Here is a 22,190-nt window from a genome sequence, read left to right as displayed (position 1 = left end):
GGAGATAAACAGGCTTGGCTTCTTTAGGTTGTTTCTAGTTAGGACAACCCGGAGCCAGGGAGCATCAGAAAACCGTTAGAGGACTAATCCCTCAAATTCTTTGAACATTGAATCTCCAGTATATCATTTGATCCTCATAAGAAACCTGTAAAGACAGGGCAGGAATTACAACCCCATCTTAAAATGGCCAGAAAAAGGTGGACTGACAGGGCTGAGGCCACTGAGTAGCAGAATAAGAGCTAGAACCTAGGTCTTCTGACTCCCAGCCTGATGTGTTAGCATCTATACCACACCATTTAGTTCTCATGTATATGATGAGTCTTCCAAACTGGAACATCAACTCTCCCAGGAAGGGGCTTATGTAGACTTCTCTTGTCTTTCCCTGTACTCCAATGCCTAGAACATGGCTCAGCAAAATAAAAACATGATTGAGCTACCCTGCTCTTAAAAATCAGCTGTTGGTTGCCTTCTCTCTTTTCTAGGTGGGTAAATGCAGTACAAACCTCACAGTAAATAGCTGGGTCATTTTTGGCATCACCCGGATGGCAAGCTCAGACAACTCTGGACAGTTCTCCTTGGTGTGTACCTTGTTACCAATTGCTACTTTTCCACACTACTCAATTATCAAGTCACTGGTTTGATCTAGTTCCTCCTTTCCTGTGATGAATGTACACAGCTCTAAAAGGAGCAGTGACTAGACCAGCTCCATTTGAGGTTGCTTAGAAGTGGGAGACATGGTATTCAAAAAGATACTGCTAAGACCAATGTCAAAGAGCGTACTGCCTACGTTTTCTTCTAGGAATTTTATGGTTTCAGGTCTTACATTCAAGTCTTTAATCCATTTTGAGTTAATTTTTGTGTATGATGTAAGACAATGGTCTACTTTCATTCTCTGAAGGGAGGGCGAAAGGGGTAAAGGGGCACATATGTATGGGGATGGAGGGAAACTAGACTTTTAGTGGTGAACACGATGCAGTTTATACAGAAGCTGAAATATAATGATATACGCCTGAAATTTATACAACGTTAGAAACCAATGTGACCTCGATGAAATAATTTTTTAAAAAAAGAAGAGAGCCCTTAGATCAACTGGTTAGTTGGTGTGGGTTGACAGCCCCTTCATCCCTTTCTTCAGTGCTTCTGAAGGTATGCAGACAGGACCTGCTGACCCTCTAGAGAGGAGTGAAACTTGCATTGTCCTCTCAGACAGAGATTGGAAGGAGCCCTAGAAATTGCCAAAATTGTGAACTCCCCAAGAGCAGAAACCGTGCCTCCATCAGTGTGAACCTCATGCCTCCTGGCACAAAGTAGACATTCAATAAATACTGCATAAATGCACTACTCCAAATTCATCTGAAGAGCCGATATGACTTGCCTGATGTCACATAATGAATATTTCTATATAAAAAAATTAATTCTCAATGCTTGCTTAACATGTGGTCCTTTCTCCAAATAGCATTAACATTTTTAAAAGGGACTCTTCTGCCTTTATTCAAAAGAATGATTTAATGGTGGGAATTGTGACTGGCTTGGGAGAGGTAATAAGCTGACAGTTGTCTCTCCCAGGTAGGACTGGCTCTAATTGGAGGTTCCCTCTGAAAGAATTGCTAGCGATCATTTAGTGGGACCGTGCATTGTCCCATCTGTTCTCATTCCATCCTTCAGAAACAAGGATCCCTGGAGGTTGGGTCATCTACTGCTATCTGTCATTTTGGCAGCCCTTTTGGTTTGGCAATTGTTTCAACATGTTTTATGAGTGATTTCTCAGTGTTACTATATGGATTGGGTTGGTGGTGTCTCCCTATTTCCCTGGTAATAAAAGGAGCAGGGAGAATATTTACCCCTGAGACTTAATTGTACCCGTAACTCACTGCCCTGGCTCATTCAATGTCCTGAGTTGCTCCAAGAAGAGAAAAGGTAGAAAAAATTGTCCATACCTAACACGCTGACGTTGAGGATGCCTTGATTTGTGCCGACAAAGTCAGGGGGGTTGTTAACATCACAGATGTAGATGCCACTATCTGCTGGTTGCATATGCGAAATAGTGATAGATGCGTTGCCTGGTTCGTTGGACCCTACAATTCGACCTTTAAATTGCCCAATGGCTGCAGCTTGTCCACCTTCAGAATAGTAAATCTAGGACAGAAAAATGACAGAAATGAGAACTGGAGAGTGTTCAGGGCGAGGATAAGCTACCTGGAACCTCCCTTTATCCGGTGGTACCTTCTTTGATCAACAGCAGCATTTTTCCCCGTGGGAAAGGTTTCTCAACTCAGTGGGGCACTTTAGCTTTCTTACAGCTGTGCACAGCCATTACCTCAGTTGTGCTCAAAGCAGCTCTGTGACGTCATCAGGCAGGGAGGTATGCCTATTTTACAGATGGTAGATAGCTGGAGCTGACAGGATTCAACTTCTAAGCTTAGACTAGAGATCAAGATGCTCACCTGATGAATCTATCTGGAGGAAATTCATTGCATAGGACACGCGTGCCTGATTGGAAAACCAAAACTGTAATTTTTTTCCACTTTCTAATCTTTTTTGGATTTGCATTTACTTTACCCAGTGGGACTATATGGAATATCTGATTTCCCTAAAAGTCAGAATATTCATGCTCTTTTTGTACACATGTACGCCTTTGGATAAGCAAACTCGGGTTCATCCTGTTTGTTAGAAGATAACGCTTCAGAGCAGGAAAGCCCCTGAGAAATCGTCTGGTCTCATCCTCTCATAGTGGTAACGTGAGGCTGAAACAAAGTAATCTAGCAAAGGACATGGGAAGCGCTTAGCCAATGGCAGCTACTACCCTTCTCCCTACGTGGCAGGAGGCAGAACTGGAATTACTCTTTCCTTTAGACAAATAAAGGCACTCAAACTGAGAGAGATTAAATGACTCATCCAAAACCACAAGGATTAATTTATTGTTATTATAATTAACTAGACTTAAGGAAGCTCTGGATTCTAATCCCATCTCTGTTAAAGAACATGGATATTTAGATCATAATGAAAACTGTGGGAGCAGCACGGTGTGGTGGAAAGAGGCCCGGTCTACGAGTCAGATGACCTGGGTTTTAGCCACAGCGCAGCCTCTGACTTTGACATAGGGGAGGTGGCCTCTGGTCATGCCTCCATGGCAACTTGCTTTGCGATAGGAAGCAAAGTTATGTAATCTCTCCAACCTTTTGTTTCCACATCTGAATGAGGAACCAGAGCAATGTTCTCCAAAGTATAATATGTATTCCCTGAGTATAGGCACGTTAAGTTGATTTTAGGTGGCACATAAATAAAAACTTAAAAAATTTTAATGTGTATTAGAGACATATCTAGCACATGAAATCTGTGACTTCATGGATATTACTGCTTAGGATGAGACTAAGGTAGATATTTTTAAGATTTTAAGAAACCAAGTCAATATAGAAAACAACATTAAGTAATTAATACTGCTGGTGATACACAAATATGACAAAAATCATAAAGATAAGACGGGAATGACTGAAGCTTGGGAATCACTGGACTAGGTGACTCCTGAGGTTCCTTATTACACACAGTCTATGTACACACTTTGTTACTTTTATACAAATGTGTGTAATTCAAGTGATTGTTGTTTATTATTCAATAAGCGTATTGCTCTAGTCCAGTGGGACTAATTAATATCTTCATAAAATCTACTGGAAGAGCCTTATGGTTCATTTAATTCACTCTCCTCACTTTACAGAAGAAATTGAAGCCCAGGGCAGTAAGAAAGACGCATACAAAGTTAACAGTCAGGACAGGTGTAGAATGCAGTTCTTCTAATTCCTTGCCCAGTGCTCTTTACCTTATTAGGCTAATTAGAGAGGGAAAGCAATCAGCAAACCAAAAGATATTGGCTAGATACATGCAAATGTATTCTCCTTCAAATAGAAAGCCAATATATTTTTAAACTAAGGCAGAAAGGTAGATTCTGAGGGAAAATTGAAAGAAAAGAGCATATTTAAGGAGAAAACAACTTCTCTCTCTCCTCTTCTCTAACATCGACTAACTTTCTTTCCTGCCCTAAATGAGCCATATATAATTCGATTTATCCATTCACACCTACTGAAATCACAAACTTTTGCCCCAGAGTGGTCTTATTTGACTTACAAACTGGAAAATCAGTGTTAACTTCAGGTATTCAAGTGGGTCAGGAGGAGGTCCAACTCTCCAAAGGTCTATTACCTCCATTTGAGTTGATACCCAAGATATCCAGCTTTCCATTTCACTAGCCACGTCGAGCTTATTTACTTTCTAATCAGCAATCTGAGGTCCTGTGGACTCTTACCTGCAAGACAGCCTGCAGTCCATCAAAGAAGCCCTTTACAACTTGGACATCTGGCTGCTTCCCCTGCTCTCAGGAAGACTAGGGGTATGTCAGCATGTTTTATGCTGAGGTTCGGTGACATCACAATGAGATACAACATCAATCCTGCCTGTGGCCCACAGTAAGTCCCAGAGGGCCTAGATGAAAGGACTTTGTTTCTGCAGAAAGCAGGGGGCCAAGAGGGTATGTTTTAGGCCAGGACTAGGACATGAAAAGAAGCCACTCTAAAATTCTCCCAGTTGGGCCTGAATCAAGGTGAAATGAGTAAATAAGAAATGAGGCCCTGGACTTGTAACTTCCCTATGAAAAGGACCTTCACCAACTCTTCTACCCTAGTTCTTCACACCGTAGCCTAATATATTTTGCCCTCTCACAAATGATACTAAAGGAGTCAACGATAGGAATGGGGGTACAGAGGGATAGCAATGGAGACCTAGAAGGGAAAGGCCTTGGCCTCAGGGTGCTGTGTGAGAAGGAAAGTCCCCAGGGCTAGGCAGTGGTCAGACACATAGATGGAGGGGCTTTCTGCTAGGGGAAGTCCATGCTGTCACACTGTCTTTGTAAAGAAAAACAAGAAATATTTTCCTGAAACCACTTATCTAATCACACAGGAAGGACTGCAACTTGGTTCCATTTTCCATAAAGGGATAACTCTTTTAAAAATGAAAGCTGAACAATGGCCAAGGCCTGGCTCATGATCCTGTGAGGCTTGCACACTTTTCAAAGAAAGTCTTTGTCAATTTAGAGATCAAAGCAATTGAGGTCCAGGAAAAGCCATGGATGTTCAACAGGCCACATCCTTTGGTCGAGGGGGCAGTCCACTTTAAGAAAATCCATCTAAGTGCTCCCTTAAGTGGTGTTTGTTAATTTTTTTCCCACTTGCCCTTTGTGGCTGTGTTCATGGCAGACTGCCCCACTTCTCCCCAAGGTCCTCTCTACCTGCTCCTTGGTGATGTTAGAGGCTGATACATGGAGTCATAATAGCACATTAGTTATAAGACCCCCTTAAAGATCACCTAGCTCATGGTTTCTAAGGTCAAGGAGTCTTCAGGAACCAGATGGATATTAGAAATATGGGAAATGGCTGGGAGGGGCTGGTGGATAGTGATAAGATCAAAGAGGATGGTGGGGACTGTGGTGAACTGGAGAGCCAATACAAATAAGGCTTTCAAACTGTGGAAACAAACAAAACAAAATACTAGACTGGCCAACCAACGTGCATCCACTGGCCAAATCCAGCCCAGAGGCCTCCAGTTTGCAACCTCTGATTCACCCTCTTCTATTACAGAAAAGGCCACTGAGGCCCCAACTGAGGAAGTGATTTTCCCAAGGTCACACAATTTATAGTCACACCTGGAATCCAGAACCCCTGATTCCCACTGAATACACTAAAATGGTACTCAGAGTCCTGACTTAGGCGAGGAAGATGCTCCCCAGGCAACCTTCCCCTTTCGGGGCCATTCCATCCCCTACTCCAGTCCGACCCTTCTCCTGCCAGTTGCTGCTATTCATCGGCATGATGCTTCCCTTGCCGAGTGGGTTCACCATGTGAAGCCTTTGACGTTTGCCAGCTGCAATAATGACCTTTCCCCCTCCTACTGTGCCAAGTTCCTATTCACATGAGGCTGTGCAGCTGGGAGCCAGATTTGTCCAAAAAGACTTTTTCCCCTCAACTTTGTGACACTACTCTCTAACTAGAGGCTGGAGTATAAACAAGAGTTGAGAGAATTCAGTCTGCTTTCTGTTTGAGTCCAAGTTGGAGTTAATACCTTTAGCCTCCAGAGCTGCTTTTGTTGGTTTCTTTCAGAAACGTGGATGGTATGGAAGCCCACAGCAAACCACCCATTCTTTCTCTTCCAGCCTCTTGCTTTCCTTCAATGCTCATAAAGGAGCTAGCCATGGGAGGGGAGGAGTGTAGGGTGGCAGTGATCTCAAGCCCAGAATTTTCTCTGGACTGTATTTAGGGGGGCTGGGATTGCATGTGGAAGGAATATAACACCAAAAGGAAGAATTTCCTGCCCCCAGCCACTCCCTTCCCCGCCTATCATTTGCCTGAGCTACCCACCATTTGAATTTCTTTTTTTGGGTGAAGGCATGGAAGGTCTGGGCTTAAATGATTTTCTTTGGAAGAGAACAAAATAAACTATCACCAGTCCCTAACTCCTTAGCATTAGATTAATTTATCAAATTTAGCAAGAATAGACATCTGAGGAAATGGGACACAGAATAGATAAACTTTGATGGCGGGGAGTGGTGGGAAGGGAAAAACTTGGAATTTTTCTCAATGGGGATAACACTGGCATTTTGAGCAGGCAATTCTTTCTTGTGTGTGTCTGTCTTATGTATTGCAAGACATTTAGCATCTCTAGCCACCACCCACTAAAAGCCAGTAGTGGCTTCACTTTATAAGAATTAGACCAACAACCCCCTCATTTTCAAATGCCCCTGAGGAGGTAAAAGGACCCCACCCCACCAACATTTGAAAAGCGTTTGATGTAATGCCACCTGCAGAGGAAAGGCCACGTTGGGAGAATCTGAACAGCCAGAGTATATGAAGATACAGGTTCTGAAAAGAAGTTGTCCACATTATATGTGTGCTGGGGAGATGAGGATGGCAAAGGGTTTCTTCCACTATGGATACTCTAGAAGAGTAAGTATTGTTTGAGAGACCGACGCTAAGTAGGGTCAATGCCTCTGTTCACGGAGAGGTGAGGTCTCTGTAGGTTTACCAGTGACTGGCTGGGTGGAAGAGGAGGCCACTGGTGTGATCAGAGGGCACCAGACCACCCAAAACTTCTATGATAGCCTTCCTGTCCCAGGGCTTAGAGTCTTCAGCTGAGAGTTCCAGCTGAGAGACTGACCATCTGAAGCTGTCCCTGTCTTCTGAGAGGAGGGCTTCTCTAAGATGAGGACCACGGTAATGAATATCCTGGCTGTCCTGGTGGGAAGACTTGTGGGATACTTCTGCAGTCCCCATTCATCAAAGGAACTTCTTGGAGAGGATAGTCAGTAAGAGATAACATCCTCCTCTAGCTACTAAGAAACATTAAGCCTTGGAACCAACTATTCCTTTAACACAATGAATTTGAGGGAGGAGAAGATGAGCCTATGACAAGAGTTGGCCACTGCCCTGCTTAAGGCAGCAATAGGGTCCTGAGCCCTTTGGAGGAGGCTGAAAGGAATTCCAGACATGGGCATGAGAAGGGAAACTCAAGATTGTCCCAGTTTTGCCAGAAGTTTGTGCTGACCTGGATTGTTACAAACTCAGACCCTCCCCTCTCACTCCTAAAAGCTGATGCCACTTCCCTAGAGACTCCAAACAATGAAGAGGGCCAGCAGTACACCAATAGGTGTTCTTACCTGAGAGGTCCAGCTACATCTTCCCCGAGCGTCTCTTGCATGCGCCATTTTTAGACACTGACTGACTGCCTTTTCCTCCATACCCTCAGTACTGAGGCACGGGCTGTGCTGTGTTTGAGCAGAAATGGGTGGATCTGAGAGCTGAATGCTACATGGTATACTGCCACATCAACCCAGGAGTTGAATTGAATCACTCAGTGGTCAGTCTGGCAACATCTTGCGCCCGTAAATCATAGAATTGTCTAATAGCACAGTAGTATCTTTTTATCGTCCCCCAAATGTCCCACCAGTCATGCCTAGATTAACGTACAGCACACTCTGCAGAATTCTGAATGCATGGAAGTGCTCAAAGAAGAAATGAATTTGAAATAGAGGCAAAATCCCATTTTGAAAAATACCATCTCAACTGAGGATGTCTGCAACCTCTTTGTTGAGCAGGCTTTCTGTGGAGGGATAATGAGCAGGCAGATAAGGGGCCTAACCCTGCCCTTTAGCCACAGGGACCTGATAGACAGTGGAACTGGAATCCAATCCTGGGCCAGGCTTCCCCAAAGAGCTCTGTCCCAGCTATTCAGCTGTACTAAGTGCATCTTGTTAGACTGGGTTCCCTAGTGCCCATGACCCAGGGGTATGGATGGGATAGGGATTTTGTAAAATCACCATTTTATGAGTAGTGATGCTAATAATAATAATTCACGTTCATTGAATGGTTACCATGTGGAAGGCTTCCTGGTGCTTCACAAGCATCATCTCATTTAATGTTCACAGGAAACCTATAAGGTAGGTAGGTAGCCCCATTTTACAGATAGGAAAGCTGAAGCTCTGAAAGTTCAAGTGACTTGTCTAAGGTCATCTAGCCAGCAAGTAAGTGGCAGAGCAAGGAGTAGAATGGACATCCATCAGGAAGTTTCCACTGGGGCTCCAAAACTACTCATCTGGAATAGCAGAGAGAAGCACACGGCTACAGGGTATGAGGGAAAGGGGGAGGGACTCCAGTTCTCTAGAAGTAGAGACCTAAGGATGGTTATAATGGGCATCTTGCTGGGGCAAGCTGAAACAAGATAGAAGAGGAGGAAGAGAAAGCCTGCCTTTGGGGAGGTGGTTTTCACTGTCTCCAAGCCAAGAGCTGGCCCTACTCCTCCCTGTCTTCCATGCGCTTAAGGCATAGGCATAGCACAGGTCTCATGCACTTGGAGAAGCATCTAGAATGTTTTAAGATCAAGGAGCATATTTTCACTGATCCAGTGGCTCAGTGCAGAGGACCTCCTTTGATTTGGACACCCCAAAAGAGTAGATCCCTTAAATTACTTGCCCTGCCTGCACTTGACATTTTGAAGAATGAGGCAAACAGCAAGTAAATAAGCTACTTGATAAATACTTATTTGTAATAGATTTTCTTCCTAAAGTGCCTCTAAGAAATGTCCTGAGCTCAAGAAACACTCAGTTCAATCACCTACATTTTCTTCCTCTGCATGTCCAGGCCTAGAAAAAAACTCACCGTTAGTCACAAGATCCTCCAGCCCTGCATCTCCCAGCTCCTTACTAGTCATACAGTTCAACCAAGAGGTGGCCTTGTAACTTCCAGCGTCAGAGGAGGCATAAAGAAGAATTTGTTTCTTAATTTAGACTGGTCTGGCCTGGCCTCCAGGCAGTTGAGGACATCTTGATTTGAATACCAAGCATAAAAAAATTTCGAAATATGTTGGCAAGGCCTCCCTAAATTCAGCCCCTACTGGCAAAAGTAGAAGGACTTCAAGCCTACAGATAAAGAATGTATTGAAAAGACTAGTTAGGAAACTAAATTTTAAAAAGGAAAAAAAGATCTTGTGATTATTGCCATCCATAATCTAATTATTGCGTGCACAGCCTGCAAAGGAAAGGGATGATTTCTTAGTTGACTGCACCACGTGAGGTCTTGGGTAAGGACATTTTGGGTGATGGACGGAAACTGGTAGAATTACTTTTGTTGCTGCCAATGATGATGATTTTTGTGCGGGAGAAAACTTACAGAACTTTATATTTTTTCCAAGTCTTTTCACATGCACTATGTCAGTTGATTCCCCATGAGATATGTAGAAGAGTATTACTATTCTACTATATTTTGAAGATAGGCACAGAATGATTCAGATACTCGTCTAAGGTAACTAGTACTGGGCTAAATTGTTGAACTTTGACTAGAGGGTGGCATTGACAGAATCTCCTCTTGAGCAGTGTTCCCTGTTAAACAAGTGTTCAGGATCTCTGGTAAAGAGAGGACTCAGAACCTCCAAAAGACCAATGATAGCTGAAGTGACACTGGCCAAGGCGTGGCTCCTCCAAGCTAATGCTCTCCTTCTTCTCCATCTCTGCCTTTGGGCCTCCTCCATCCCACTCAATTTCTTTCTATCTTTTTACCAGTCAAAACCCTTCCTTTCCTTCAAGACCCAACTCAACTACATCCGACTATTCCAAACCACACTGATTTGGCTCTTCTCTGAACTCTTTGTTTTGGATCATACATCCCTTCAAAAATCTGATGAAAACTATAGACCTTTTCCCTCAAGCGGTATATGTTGGCAAATGTGCATGCACACTCATGCACACACACATACTTTTCAGTATACAATTTTAGTCCTTGAGCTAATTTAAAGAAGGAAGTACCCTAAACGGCAGTTGAAGAAAACCTGGGAATAGGCAGCTTGCTATAGAATCATTCTTCTCCTTTGAATTTCACCCAACCTCCTGTGGCAACCACATCTCCCAGATCCTAGCCTACTCTTCCTATTTCCCTATCCTATAGCCTCTTGCTGCCTTTGATTACCCAGAGTTCATCACTACCTTAGCCCTTCTCCACGCATTTGGGGAGGCTCATTCCATCGGAAATCAGTGTGGCACAAAAAGCTACCTCACTTGACAGGCAGATCTCAGATATAAAGTTTGACAAAGATCTGCAGATCAATTAGGACATGCATTTGAACTGAGGTCTTCTGGAAATAATAGTCAGGGAGATATTTTTTTAGGAGGGGAAGCCCTTTCAGAACTACTGCTCAATTCACCTATGAAAAGGACCTTTCCTCTCTATTCTAGACTATATGATATAATTGATGTTGACCTACACAGAATTGAGACAAAAGGCCATAACTGAATATGAAGTGAGTACAAAGGTTGAGTCACTTCTTTAAACAGCTTTCTTGAAAATCTTTGTATCTGAGGTTCTACCACTGTTGTAATTGGCTTACCATTCCTTCACACACTAACACCCACAGTTCATGTCAGAACTACCAAAGGGGAATAGGTTAGGAAAAGAGTCCTTACGGAAACTGGCTGTAACTCCTTCTTGTGGAAGAATGACCACTGGATGGAAAGCTTGTCCCGAGAGGCCACAGTGGTGGTATAGGTGCAGATGAGAGTGACATCAGATCCAACAGTCACGTTCACGAAACTGTCTGGGATGGTCACTTGCACAGCAGTAACTTGACCTGAAAAGAAAATCATCAAAAAGACAATGGTACACACTCACATTATGATGACACTTTTTCATTACAAAGCACATTCAATATCTTATTTGAGGAATCCAAGGTGAGGAGGAGAAAATAGAATGAACCTGGAAAACTGAGCAAACAATTGGCATGGGGATAGGAGAGTTTCTAACAAATTACGATGTGAAGATACTCAAATCCCATGATAGTGAGGTAATAACACTTAACCTGCGAATTTCTTCTGTGTAAGGATGGCCTTACACAGAGGTTCTTAAAGCGTTGTCCAGGGCTCCAAAAGGTCCATGAGTATAGAAAACAACCAATCCAGTTTGCCCAGGACCGAGGGGGTTTCTTGGATGTGAGACTTGCAGTTTTCAAACCAGTTAGTCTCAGGCAAACCTCACTGGTTTTGCTAGGACTTTTGGTACTTAAACCAGGAACGTCCCGGGAAAACCATGATAAGTTGGTCACCCTATCCCTAAGGCCATTTTGGGGGCTACAAGATCAAAATCATGTTCATAATAATACCAAGATGTTATTTTCCTTTTTCACTCTCATCCTGTCATGAGTGTACAATGGAATGTTCCAGAAGCTACATAACCGCTAACAATGTTATTGCTCTGGTAGCTAACGGAGTGTGTGCTTGTGTATTTTTGCGTTTAAAGTTGTTTTTTTAGTTTTACTTTCTAATACAGTAAATATAGATAGAAATAACCCACATAGTAAAAACTCTTTGGGGTCCTCAATAATCTTTAACTGAAAATTTTGAGATAATAGTAGATTTACACATAGTTCTAAAAATAAGACAGAGATCCCATGTACACTTTACCCAGCTCCTGCCCCTACAGTAACGTTTTGTAAACTATAGTAAAATATCACAACCAGGATACCGACATTGATACACTCCACTGATATTATTGATATTTGTCCAGTTTTACTTGTACTCGTGTGTGTATGCATTTAGTTCTATACAATTTTATCACATGTGTAGGTTTGTGTATCCATCATAACAGTCAAGATACTGAACAGTTCCATCACCACAAAGATCCCTTATGTTGCCCTTTTATAATCATACCCACGTCCCTCCTGAACCCTATCTCTGATCCTAAGCATTGCAACTACTAATCTGTCTTCTACTTCTAAAATTTTGTCATTTAATAAATATTATATAAGTGGAAGCATGGTAACCTTTTGGGATTGGCTTTTTTTACTCAGCATAATTACCTAGAAATTCACCCAAGTTATTCTGTGTATCAGTAGTTCACCACCTTTTATCACTTAGGAGCATTCAATGGTATGTATGCACCAAAATTTGTTTAGCCATTCACCTATTTAGAGACATCCGAGTTCTTTCCAGGTTTTGATATTGAATAAAACTCTAATGAACATTCATGTACAGATTTTTGTGTGAACACAAATTTCCATTTCACTGGGATAAATGCTTAAGAGTGCAGTTCCTGGGTCAAATGGTAGTTACATGTTTCATTTTATTAAAAACAAAAACAAGAAAAACAAAGACAGACACACGGTTTTCCAGAGTGGCTGTACCAATATAGATTCCCACCAATAATGTATGAGTGGTCCAGCCTCTCCACATCCTTGTCAGCATTTGGTGTTGCCACTATTTTCTGTGTAGTAATATATTATTGTTGTCTTAATTAGCATTTCCCTAATGCAAATTAATAATGCTAAACAACTCTTCATGTGATTATTTGCCATTTGTATATCTTTCTCAGCAAAATGGCTGCTCATATCTTTTGCCCATTTTCTGATTGCAGTGTTCAGTTTTTTACTGTTGAATTTTGAGAGTTCTCTATATAATCTAGATGCCAGTCTTTTGTTGAGTAGAGACAGTTTTATTTCTTCCTTTCCAATTGTATGCCTTTTATTTCTTTTTATTGCCTTATTGCAGTAGCTATAACTTGGAGTACCTTATTGAATAAGAGAGTTGCGAGTGGACATCCTTGCCTTGTTCCCAATCTTACGGAAAAAGCATTCAGTATGTCACCATTAAATACAATGTTAACTGTGAGTCATTTGTAGATGCACATCTCATGATTGAGATGTAATTCTCAACCATGAGTTGAACTGTGTCTCCCAAAAAGATATGTACAAGTTCTAATTCCTGTGCCTGTGAATGTGATCTTATTTGGAAATAGTCTTTGCAATGTAATTAAGCTAAGGATCTTGAGATGAGATCATCCTGGATTTAGGGTGGGCCCTCAATCTACTGACTGCTGTCCTTATAAGAAAAAGGAGAGGGAGGTTTGACACAGAGATTTACAGAGGGAAAGGCCATGTGAAGACAGGATCAGAAATTGGAGTGATGCATATACAAGCCGAGGAACGCCAAGAATTGCTAGCAGTCAGCTAGGAGATTTTCCTTCGGAGTTTCCAAAGAAGCTTTGCCACTGGTTTGACTTTCAACGTTTGGCCTCCAGAACTATGAGAGAATAAATTTCTCTTGTTTAAGCCACTTAGTTTCTGGCAATTTGTTACAGCAGCTCTTGGAAAGTATCACATCTTCTATTGATAAATTGCTGAGAGTTTTTATCATGAATAGGTATTGGATTTTTTCAAATGTTTTTTCTGTAACAATTGATATGATCATTTGTGTTTATTTTCTTTAGCTTGTTGATATGATAGATTACACTAAATTATTTTTGAATGTTGATCCAGGCTTGCATGCATGAAATAAATCCCACTTGGTCATGGTGTAGAATTCTTTTCAAACATTGCAGGATTCACTGTGCTTGTGTTTTGTTGAAAGTTTTGGAGTCTAAGTTCGTGAGAGCTATTGATCTGTAGTTTTATATTTTTGTACTGTCTTTGGTTTGGGTATCAGGATAATACTAGCCTCATAAAATGGGTTGGAAGTGTTCCCTCCTCTTATATTTTGTGGAAGAGATTGTGTAAAATTGGTGTTAATTATTTTTTAAATGTTTGGTAGAATTATCCAGTGAAAGTATCTAGGCCTGGAGATTTTTTTCAGGAGCTTTTAAAACTATGAATGCAATTTCTTTAATGATTATGGAGATATTGAGATTATTTTATATATTAGGCACATTTCAGTAGTTTGTTGTTTTTGAGTAATTGGTCCATTTCTTCTAAGCTGTCAAATATATGAATGTAAAGTCTTTTTTATTCCCTTATTATATTTTTAATGACTGCAGAATCTGTAGTGATATCACATGTTTCATTTCTGATATTGGTGATTTGTGTCTTCTCTCTTTTTAGGTTTACCAGTCTGGCTAGACGTTTGTCAATATTATTTATTCATTTTTTCAAAGAATCAAATTTTTATTTCACTGAATTTTCTCTATAATTTTCCTATTTAAATTCTGTTGGTTCCAGCTCTTTATTATTTCCTTCCTTCTGCTTGCTTTCGGTTTATTTTGATGTTTTTCCTCTAGTACTCCCTTGCCAGTGACGTTGGGCTCACCTTACGTCAGAAGGACTCCCATTCGATCTGGGGGAAGAATGAGCCTCTCTGGGCCAGCCTGTGTTGGTAGGTTGGCATCGGGAAATGCCAGAGCTGGATACTCATCTTCTGTTGGGTGGAGAGACATAAGACACCTTGCCTCTGTGTTGTTCCCAAGGTTCCAAACCAATCTGCTTTTTTCTTACCATCTTTCAGAGTTCTCCCTTGGTTATCTCTTGCATTATTTCCAGGGATGGTTTATACTTGTGCTTACCAGAGAGAAGCAAGGAGAAACAATTCTACGCCATTTTATCCAGACCATAAATCTCCCTAAAGTTTTAAGAGTATAAAAGGGCCCTGAGCTTACAAAGTTTGAGAACTGTTGGCCTTACAAAAGGATGAGCTGCCCATATAATTGGAGGAACATCAAAGAGCCCCCTACCCAAAAATCCAGCCCACCACTGCGCTTGAAATTCTCAGTACTATACAAGCATTTTCCAAAGAGCTGTGATAGGGGACAATACTTTGGGTAACACTACAGAGGCGTTGGCTCATCTCATTAACTGGTTATTATCCATTGCAGAGTCAGAGAGTCTAGAGTTCTACAGCAAGGAATTTAAGACTGTCAGGTAGGTATTAGAAGAAAAGATCAATATTAAGAGACACTCTCTATGCTGCAGAGGCGTTGGAGTGAGAGCTCCAGCTGCCTGCAGGGTTACAGACAAGGGATAGGGGTGGGATGAGGATACAGAGATCCTGGAAAGATCAGAGGAAATAGTACAGAAACACAAATTCCTGGCCCTCGTCCCAATTCTGCATACCAAAAGCCTTCTTTAATTTTATTTTTCTTACTAAATGGCAGCAGTCAGGCAAAAGGAACTCAGGAAATTGACAAACATTTTGAAGAATTAAAAGAAAAAGAAAATCATTGTACTGATTACCCCTGGTTTCCTGGATTCAAAGGCCTTGTTCTCTGTCACAGCCAGGCCACCTAGTCCAGCTGCTTCTCAGCCAGAAGTTGGCTGTTTACATGGCAACCTATGTCTTGATGAATTGAGAGATGTGTTTTAGGGTAGACAGCAATGCAGCATCTTCTAACTCCATGCAGTCTTCCTCTTCCCAATGCTCTCCCCTCCATGTTTTCCTGGTTCCCATAATGCCTCCCAAAAAAACAAAATTGGCCTGCGAACAGTAGCTACTCTTTCCAATGGACACTGCACTGGAGAAAGCTAAGTGACTCTCTCCTGCCCTCAAAGAGTCCATCTTATTGCTCCTGGAAGTGAGCCACACCTCCGGCTATGCCTAAATGATGACTTCCAAATGTCTTTAAAGTGTCCAAAATCAAAGGGATAGAACGGGGATTGTTTTGGCCACTAAAGTTCCCAGAAACTTTCCCCTAAAAACAGAGATTTTTAAGATATTATTTGGCTATTATTTTTGTCCTCTATTTTGGGTCCCAATATCTGTTGTGGGATTGGCTAATGATGGGAGCTTCTGACCAGATAAGGCCAAAAAATTAAAATAAACAAAACCCTTTAAAGGCTGTTCTTGGCAAAAGTACTTAAAGGCAGGGTAAGGACATTTCTCACACAAGACAAAATATGCAAGAGGCCGTGGTGCCTATCAACAAATATCTCTTGAACACCTATTTTGTGCCACAGACAGTGCCAAACACTAGGGAAACAATAATGAACAAGACAGACACAATCTCTGCCTGCCACGTCAATGCGGCAGGAAGCCATTCATAGCACAGACTAGAATGAAGGCAAATGAAAATCAAAGATTTGGGAACTATAAATCCGATTTAAACATTTTCAACATTTTTTAAAATAGAAGACATATAAATATGTAAATAATTTGAGGTCTGTAAAAGCTCAACAATTTTACCTTAGAATAAGGATAGTAAGCTCCAAATCTACTGTGAGACAATTTATTTTTTATTTTTTGTTTTTTTAAGATTGGCGCCTGAGCTAACAACTGTTGCCAATCTTCTTTTTTTTCCTCTGCTTTTTCTCCCCAAATCCCCCAAGTACATAGTTGTATATTTTAGTTGTGGGTGAGACAATTTATTTTTATGAATACTACTCATTGTCCTGTAACTAGGTAACAACTGCCAAGGAAATATCTCCAGGTCATTTTATTGCCCGGATTCCCAATACTCAGCACCATAATCAATCCTTAAATTATGAAGAAAAGATGGTTTTCTGAAATTGTCCATCCCTAATATAGTGACAATACACTTCAGAACTAACAGCTATATATTTCCATATGAGCTTTTTAAATACGTCGCATCACTCAATTAGTGCACATTACTTAGACCTCTGAGATCATGCTGTAGCCCAGCACTGTCCGATAGAACTTTCTGTGATGATGGAAATGTTCTATCTCTGCAATGTCCAATTAAGTAGCCATTACCCACACGCAATTAAGGAGCACCTGAAATGTGTCTAGTATGACTGAGGAAATGAATTTCTAATTTTATTTAATTTTAATGAATTTAAATTTATAGCCACATGTGGATAGTGAACAGTGCAAATTTAGTCTTAAACTAAAGGTGATTCTGTGACAGCAGAAAAAACTTCTCTTCCTTTGGATTAATTTACTCCAAATTGAGAAATTATTTAAAAATTGGAAAAGTCAGAAAAATCTCTACCTTAACAAGACTGTGAATGAATAGCAAAATAAAGACTAGTATCTCATTTAAACAAAACTCAGGATTGCAATTTCACTCACTGACCTGGCTGAATTAAAAAACAAACAAGCAAACAAGAAACGCATATGTGATTGAAATATGTGTGACTGCTTTTAAAAATCAGTGCATATTATTAAAGGAAATAATCCAGTGTATACACTTAAATTAATCAACACTCTAAAAAGATTTTAAATGCCTCGTGTTTTGGTAATGATTGTTCCCTCATTTATTTGACGCTCCAATGTGGCAGGCACTTTGCTTATAGGGGGATTATTATTCTCCTAACATACCACAGCAAAAATATCCCCCAGATAGTCATATTTAACCTGGCGCATTTGAAGTAACTTAATTTCCAGCAACTTCATGTATAATTACTCCATTTTTGAGTTAGGAAATAATACAACCAAATGATCACTCACTTTTTGGATTTGACTGCAAAACCAAAGTTCAAATATATTATTGCTTTAAAATGCATAGCAAATACCTCCAGAAAATGAAAATATTAACATATCTTTCCAACGACTGACTAATATATATTACAAGCACCTAAAATGATGTGCATGAACTTTTTGCAGAAGGCATTTTTGATTAAATTTATTTCCCTCAAATGGAATTTAACCTAAGACTTCCTAAGAAGCCATCAGGAATATTTTGGTTAAAATAAAATTAGTCTTGCTTAGTTGTACGAAAAATTGATTTTAAACATGTATGTGAAAATCATTTCTGGATGTTTGGGGCTGGGAAAGTAATTCATTCTTTTATTGTTCCAGGTATTGAGATATGATTGACACATAACATTGTGCAAATTTAAGGTGTACAAAGTGTCGATTTGATGCATGATTACCACCATAGCGTTAACTAACACTTCCATCACATCACATAATTACCATTTCTTTTTTGTGGAGAGAACATTTAAGATCTACTCTGTTAACGACTTTTAAGTATATAACACAGTATTAACTATAGTCACCATGCTATACATTAGATCCCCAGAACTTTGACTTACATCTCTCTATTTTCCTCACCCGTCAGTAACCACCACTCTACTCTCCGTTTCTATGAATTCAGGTTTTTTAGATTCCACATATAAGTGAAATAATACAGTATTTGTCTTTCTCTGTCTGACTTATTTCACTTAGCGTAATGCCTTCAAGGTCCATCCATGTTGCAAATGGCAGGATTTCAGAAGGTAACTCATTCTTTCAATAAACATCTCCTATGGGCCCACTATGGCAGGCACCATGCTTGACACCAAAAATGTGACATTCTTCCTGACCATGAAACAAGTCCAAGTGGCACATCAAATTGCACACTGATGGAAACATTACCAGTTGCTTCACAGCTGTATCTGGATCAACTGATGGGTACTATTAATGTTAGTTATAGATTACTGAAATCTTTCTTTCTCTGACTTCCATACATATGTAAGCACAGCAAACAATATACCATACCATATTTTCATTCAATCTGCCAGACTGCCACACCATGTTTTGCTTTGGACCAGCTAGATTGTATATGTATAGATACACAGAACACACTATACACCAACGAAACCAGTTATACAGTAAATGAAGAACAAAGGCTCTGAAGTATTTATTGGTCACTCTGATTGGGCCTTGTTCTAAAAGTCACAATCAAGTAAGATTGTGATATCATCTAAGTAATTTTTTTTTAGGAAGATTAGCCCTCAGCTAAGATCCAGCACCAATTCTCCTCTTTTTCTTTTTCTTTTTTTTTTTTGCTGAGGAAGATTGGCCCTGAGATAGCATTCATGCCCATCTTCTTCTACTTTATATGTGGGACACTTGCCACAGCATGGCTTGATAAGCAGTCCATAGGTCCGCACCCAGGATCCGAACCAGTAAACCCTGGGCTGCCAAAGTGGAGTGTGCGAACTTAACTGCTGTGCCACAGGGCTGGCCCCAATTTTTCAAACAATAAAAAAAAATTGTATACAAGGTATAAACCCAATTTTTTAATATAATATATCCACTTGCAAAGGAAAGAAAATAAGGAATTCACCCAAGTCTCTAGTAAGATTGTTGGTGGTTTTTATTTTCTTATTTATATGTTTCCACATTTTCCAACATTTCTAAAATAACTCATTAAATTTATAATCAGTAAAAATTATATACATGTTAGTTACAATAAAAACTACTCTTTCAACTGTTCCCAAACTGGTGTCTAGTATAGGCCAGAGTAAGGCCTCACGTAGGGGAGTAAGTGTTGACTACAGGTGTGATTTTAGGGGGCTGGTGCAGAAGGCCCAGGGGCAACCCAATTAACTAATGACTGGAAGCTCTTTAAGAAGGGACAAAGACTTCCACTGTCTAAAGTTAAGCTTTAAAATGAACATTCCTGGGGGAAAGGGAAAATAGTAACACGTGTTCCCACCAGGATGGAAACTGAGAAAGGCGGCTTTTTCCAGCTCTAAGACCCGATGACTGGATAAATGCAGTATTGCCTTTTAGCGACTCCATAGAACACGTATGTTTAAACATTTAGTAATGAACATTTAGAGAGCTATTACTAAATACCATATGGTTTGAAAAGTAACGCTTTTTCAATATAAAAGTAGTACAATAGTCTTTGTAGAAACTCTGGAAAATTTGAAAAGGCAAAAGAATAAAATAAAAATCATCTATAATCCTATCACCCAGAAGTAATCACCATGAGCACCTTGGAACACAACTTTTTAGCAATTTATTCTAGGCGTATGTATGTATCCTGCTTTTTCACTTAATGTTTTAGCCTGAGCATTTTCTGACGTCATTAAATATGCTTAGTAAATCTCATTCTAAAGACTGCCTAATATTACTAATGGCTTGAAAACATCAGCATTATTGTAAACAATATTATTGCATCTACCATGGACTTAACTTACCATAAGAACAGATTCAAAACTTACCTGGTATTTGAAAAAACTAGCCAAGGTGTTTTCTGAATTAATGACCTCTCCTGGGTCTAACCAACATCAGGATTTTGCCTCTAGAAATGATTTTGTTCCGCTCAAATCCCTAAAAACAACCGTCTTGTGCACAACAATAAATCACTCACGTAATTCCCAAACTAAATACAGTCTTAGGCTTGGAAAACTGCACCCCCTCAAGCATTGCAAGAGAGTAAAGCATGGCAGGCCCTCTAAGCCAGGCTCTGCCTGCTGTAGCCAAACGAGCCGGTCACAGCGGGCTTAAAGGAAACACTCAAGTAAAACAAAGAAAAAAGTAGTCTTAGCACAAACTTCAGCTTCTGAGTGAATTCATCTGTTCACCTTCCAAACTAAAAAAAAGAAAGATAATGTGATTTTTTTCTGAAAAAAGCTTGATTGAGAAGCTACACAAAACAATTATATTTACAGCATGGCACGCATTTGCCAAGCAAGAGTTCTGAAAATTATTTTACTCAGCATACTAATCACAATTCCTTTGAAGTACAGGAGGGGAACATTCTATATAAAAATTTGCGATTTCAGTTTAAGAGGAAACTCCATTCCCAATTATCTTTGATGGTTTGGAGATCCTTTCCTTACCTGCAAGGCAGTTTAGGATCAGAAAGACCTTCCAAAACGCGAACACCATTGTGTCGAGGTTCCTTGAGCGCAGCCAAGGGCCAGTGGCTTGCTTGGGCTCGGCTGAGTCTCAAACTGGCTTCTTCAATCACACCGAGGTTTGCCAGGCTTATCTGCCGGCATCACCAAGCAAACAAGCCTCTTTGGGCTTACTTATTGGGTACAGACCTTTCTCAGAGCAGATTTGTGTTTCTTTGAAACACTTTTTATGGGGCGTGTTTCCTTGATATATTTGCTACTGTGTTAATAATAAACCCACATATTTAAATTCTTCAAGCTCTTTGTACACAGATTCTCTGAGATTTATTGTTTAAAAACCAATCTTATTAAAAAGTTATACTTGAGAAGAAAAAGATGTAGTTGGAAGAAAGCCTATGCAAATAAAAGCTGACAAAGCTAATTAATTTTAAATATTTCCATACAAGTCTTACAGCCTTGATTCACTAACCTCATTTTACAAATTAGGTTAATAAATTGGTAAGATTTTCTCAGGAGACAGGGTTCACAGGAAGGACACAGGGCTTATGAAGTGAAAAAGCACTGATTTCTATGTGAACAAACTCTGGGCATCTCTCCCTCTTTTGAAGCCCCGGCAGTTCTCACTACCTGGCGGTAGAATGAATTGCGTGCTTATGTCTTCCAGCTTAGAAACTCCATAGCATTTTTTCACTAATCTAATTTTGCAAAATCAAGTGAGCGAATAAATGCTTTAAGACTTCCAATGGATGTCTGAATTTTTGCAGAATTAGGTTACTGAATAGGTGGTATAGGGTTTCCTGGGAAAGGGGGTTCACTAGGAGGGTAGGGCAGGCTGCACGGGTAAGAAGCCTTTACGTGAACAGGAACTTTGAACAGAGTTCCTCTCATGCTCAAGTTACCCTGCGATACATAAGGGCCTCCTCTGGTTCTTCCCATGTCCAAGTACTCAGCTCCTCACTCTTGGCCTACTGTAGCAGCTTCCTAAATGTTCTCCCTGACTTCTTCCTCCTTCATCCTTTGTACCAGCCACACGCCAATGTTCCAAACCCGATTAAGCATTTTCACTATCACTATTATGGACTCTTTCATCCAGTCCAAAGTCCTTAATCTGGATTCCCAGCCTTCCAAGATCTGGTCCTCACCTCATCTGAACTCCATCATGTTAAATCATCCGCTTGAAAAGTGCTGTCAAGATTTATTGCCTCAAAGTGTTCAGTCACATGAAATATGTGCAAGTTTCAGTGATACATTTCGTGAACTTTAATTTACAGGAAATATTTGACCCCATTTCACCTTAGCCAAGTCAATTTCCCACTGCTTCCCAGAAAGCCATTTTGCCTCCATCAGGCCTGATTCCTTCTCACAGCCTTCCCTGT

The 22,190-nt window shown here is 40.4% G+C and overlaps 1 protein-coding gene across 2 annotated transcripts in view; it reads right to left on the bottom strand.

Moving 5' to 3' along the window:
• The window catches only part of VSIG1 (V-set and immunoglobulin domain containing 1), a 30,693-nt gene extending 9,535 nt beyond the window's left edge, over positions 1–21,158 (bottom strand). The window contains exons 1-4 of one of the 2 annotated variants that reach the window (XM_070503299.1): positions 20,797–21,015; positions 10,991–11,154; positions 7,697–7,804; positions 1,938–2,136 (exon numbers count right to left, since the gene is read on the bottom strand). In XM_070503299.1, the coding sequence (XP_070359400.1) occupies positions 1,938–2,136; positions 7,697–7,804; positions 10,991–11,154; positions 20,797–20,845 (520 nt within the window). In that variant the 5' untranslated portion in view covers positions 20,846–21,015. Of the gene's footprint in view, positions 1–1,937; positions 2,137–7,696; positions 7,805–10,990; positions 11,155–20,796 lie in introns of both variants that reach the window. The other variant, XM_070503300.1, reaches the window with a different exon arrangement.
• Between the last annotated feature and the right edge of the window lie 1,032 nt (positions 21,159–22,190).

Source organism: Equus asinus, chromosome X (assembly GCF_041296235.1).
Source record: "Equus asinus isolate D_3611 breed Donkey chromosome X, EquAss-T2T_v2, whole genome shotgun sequence".
Lineage (NCBI taxonomy): Eukaryota > Metazoa > Chordata > Mammalia > Perissodactyla > Equidae > Equus > Equus asinus.
Note: the sequence above shows the minus strand (reverse complement) of the source record. Positions and strands in the feature narration are given on the sequence as shown.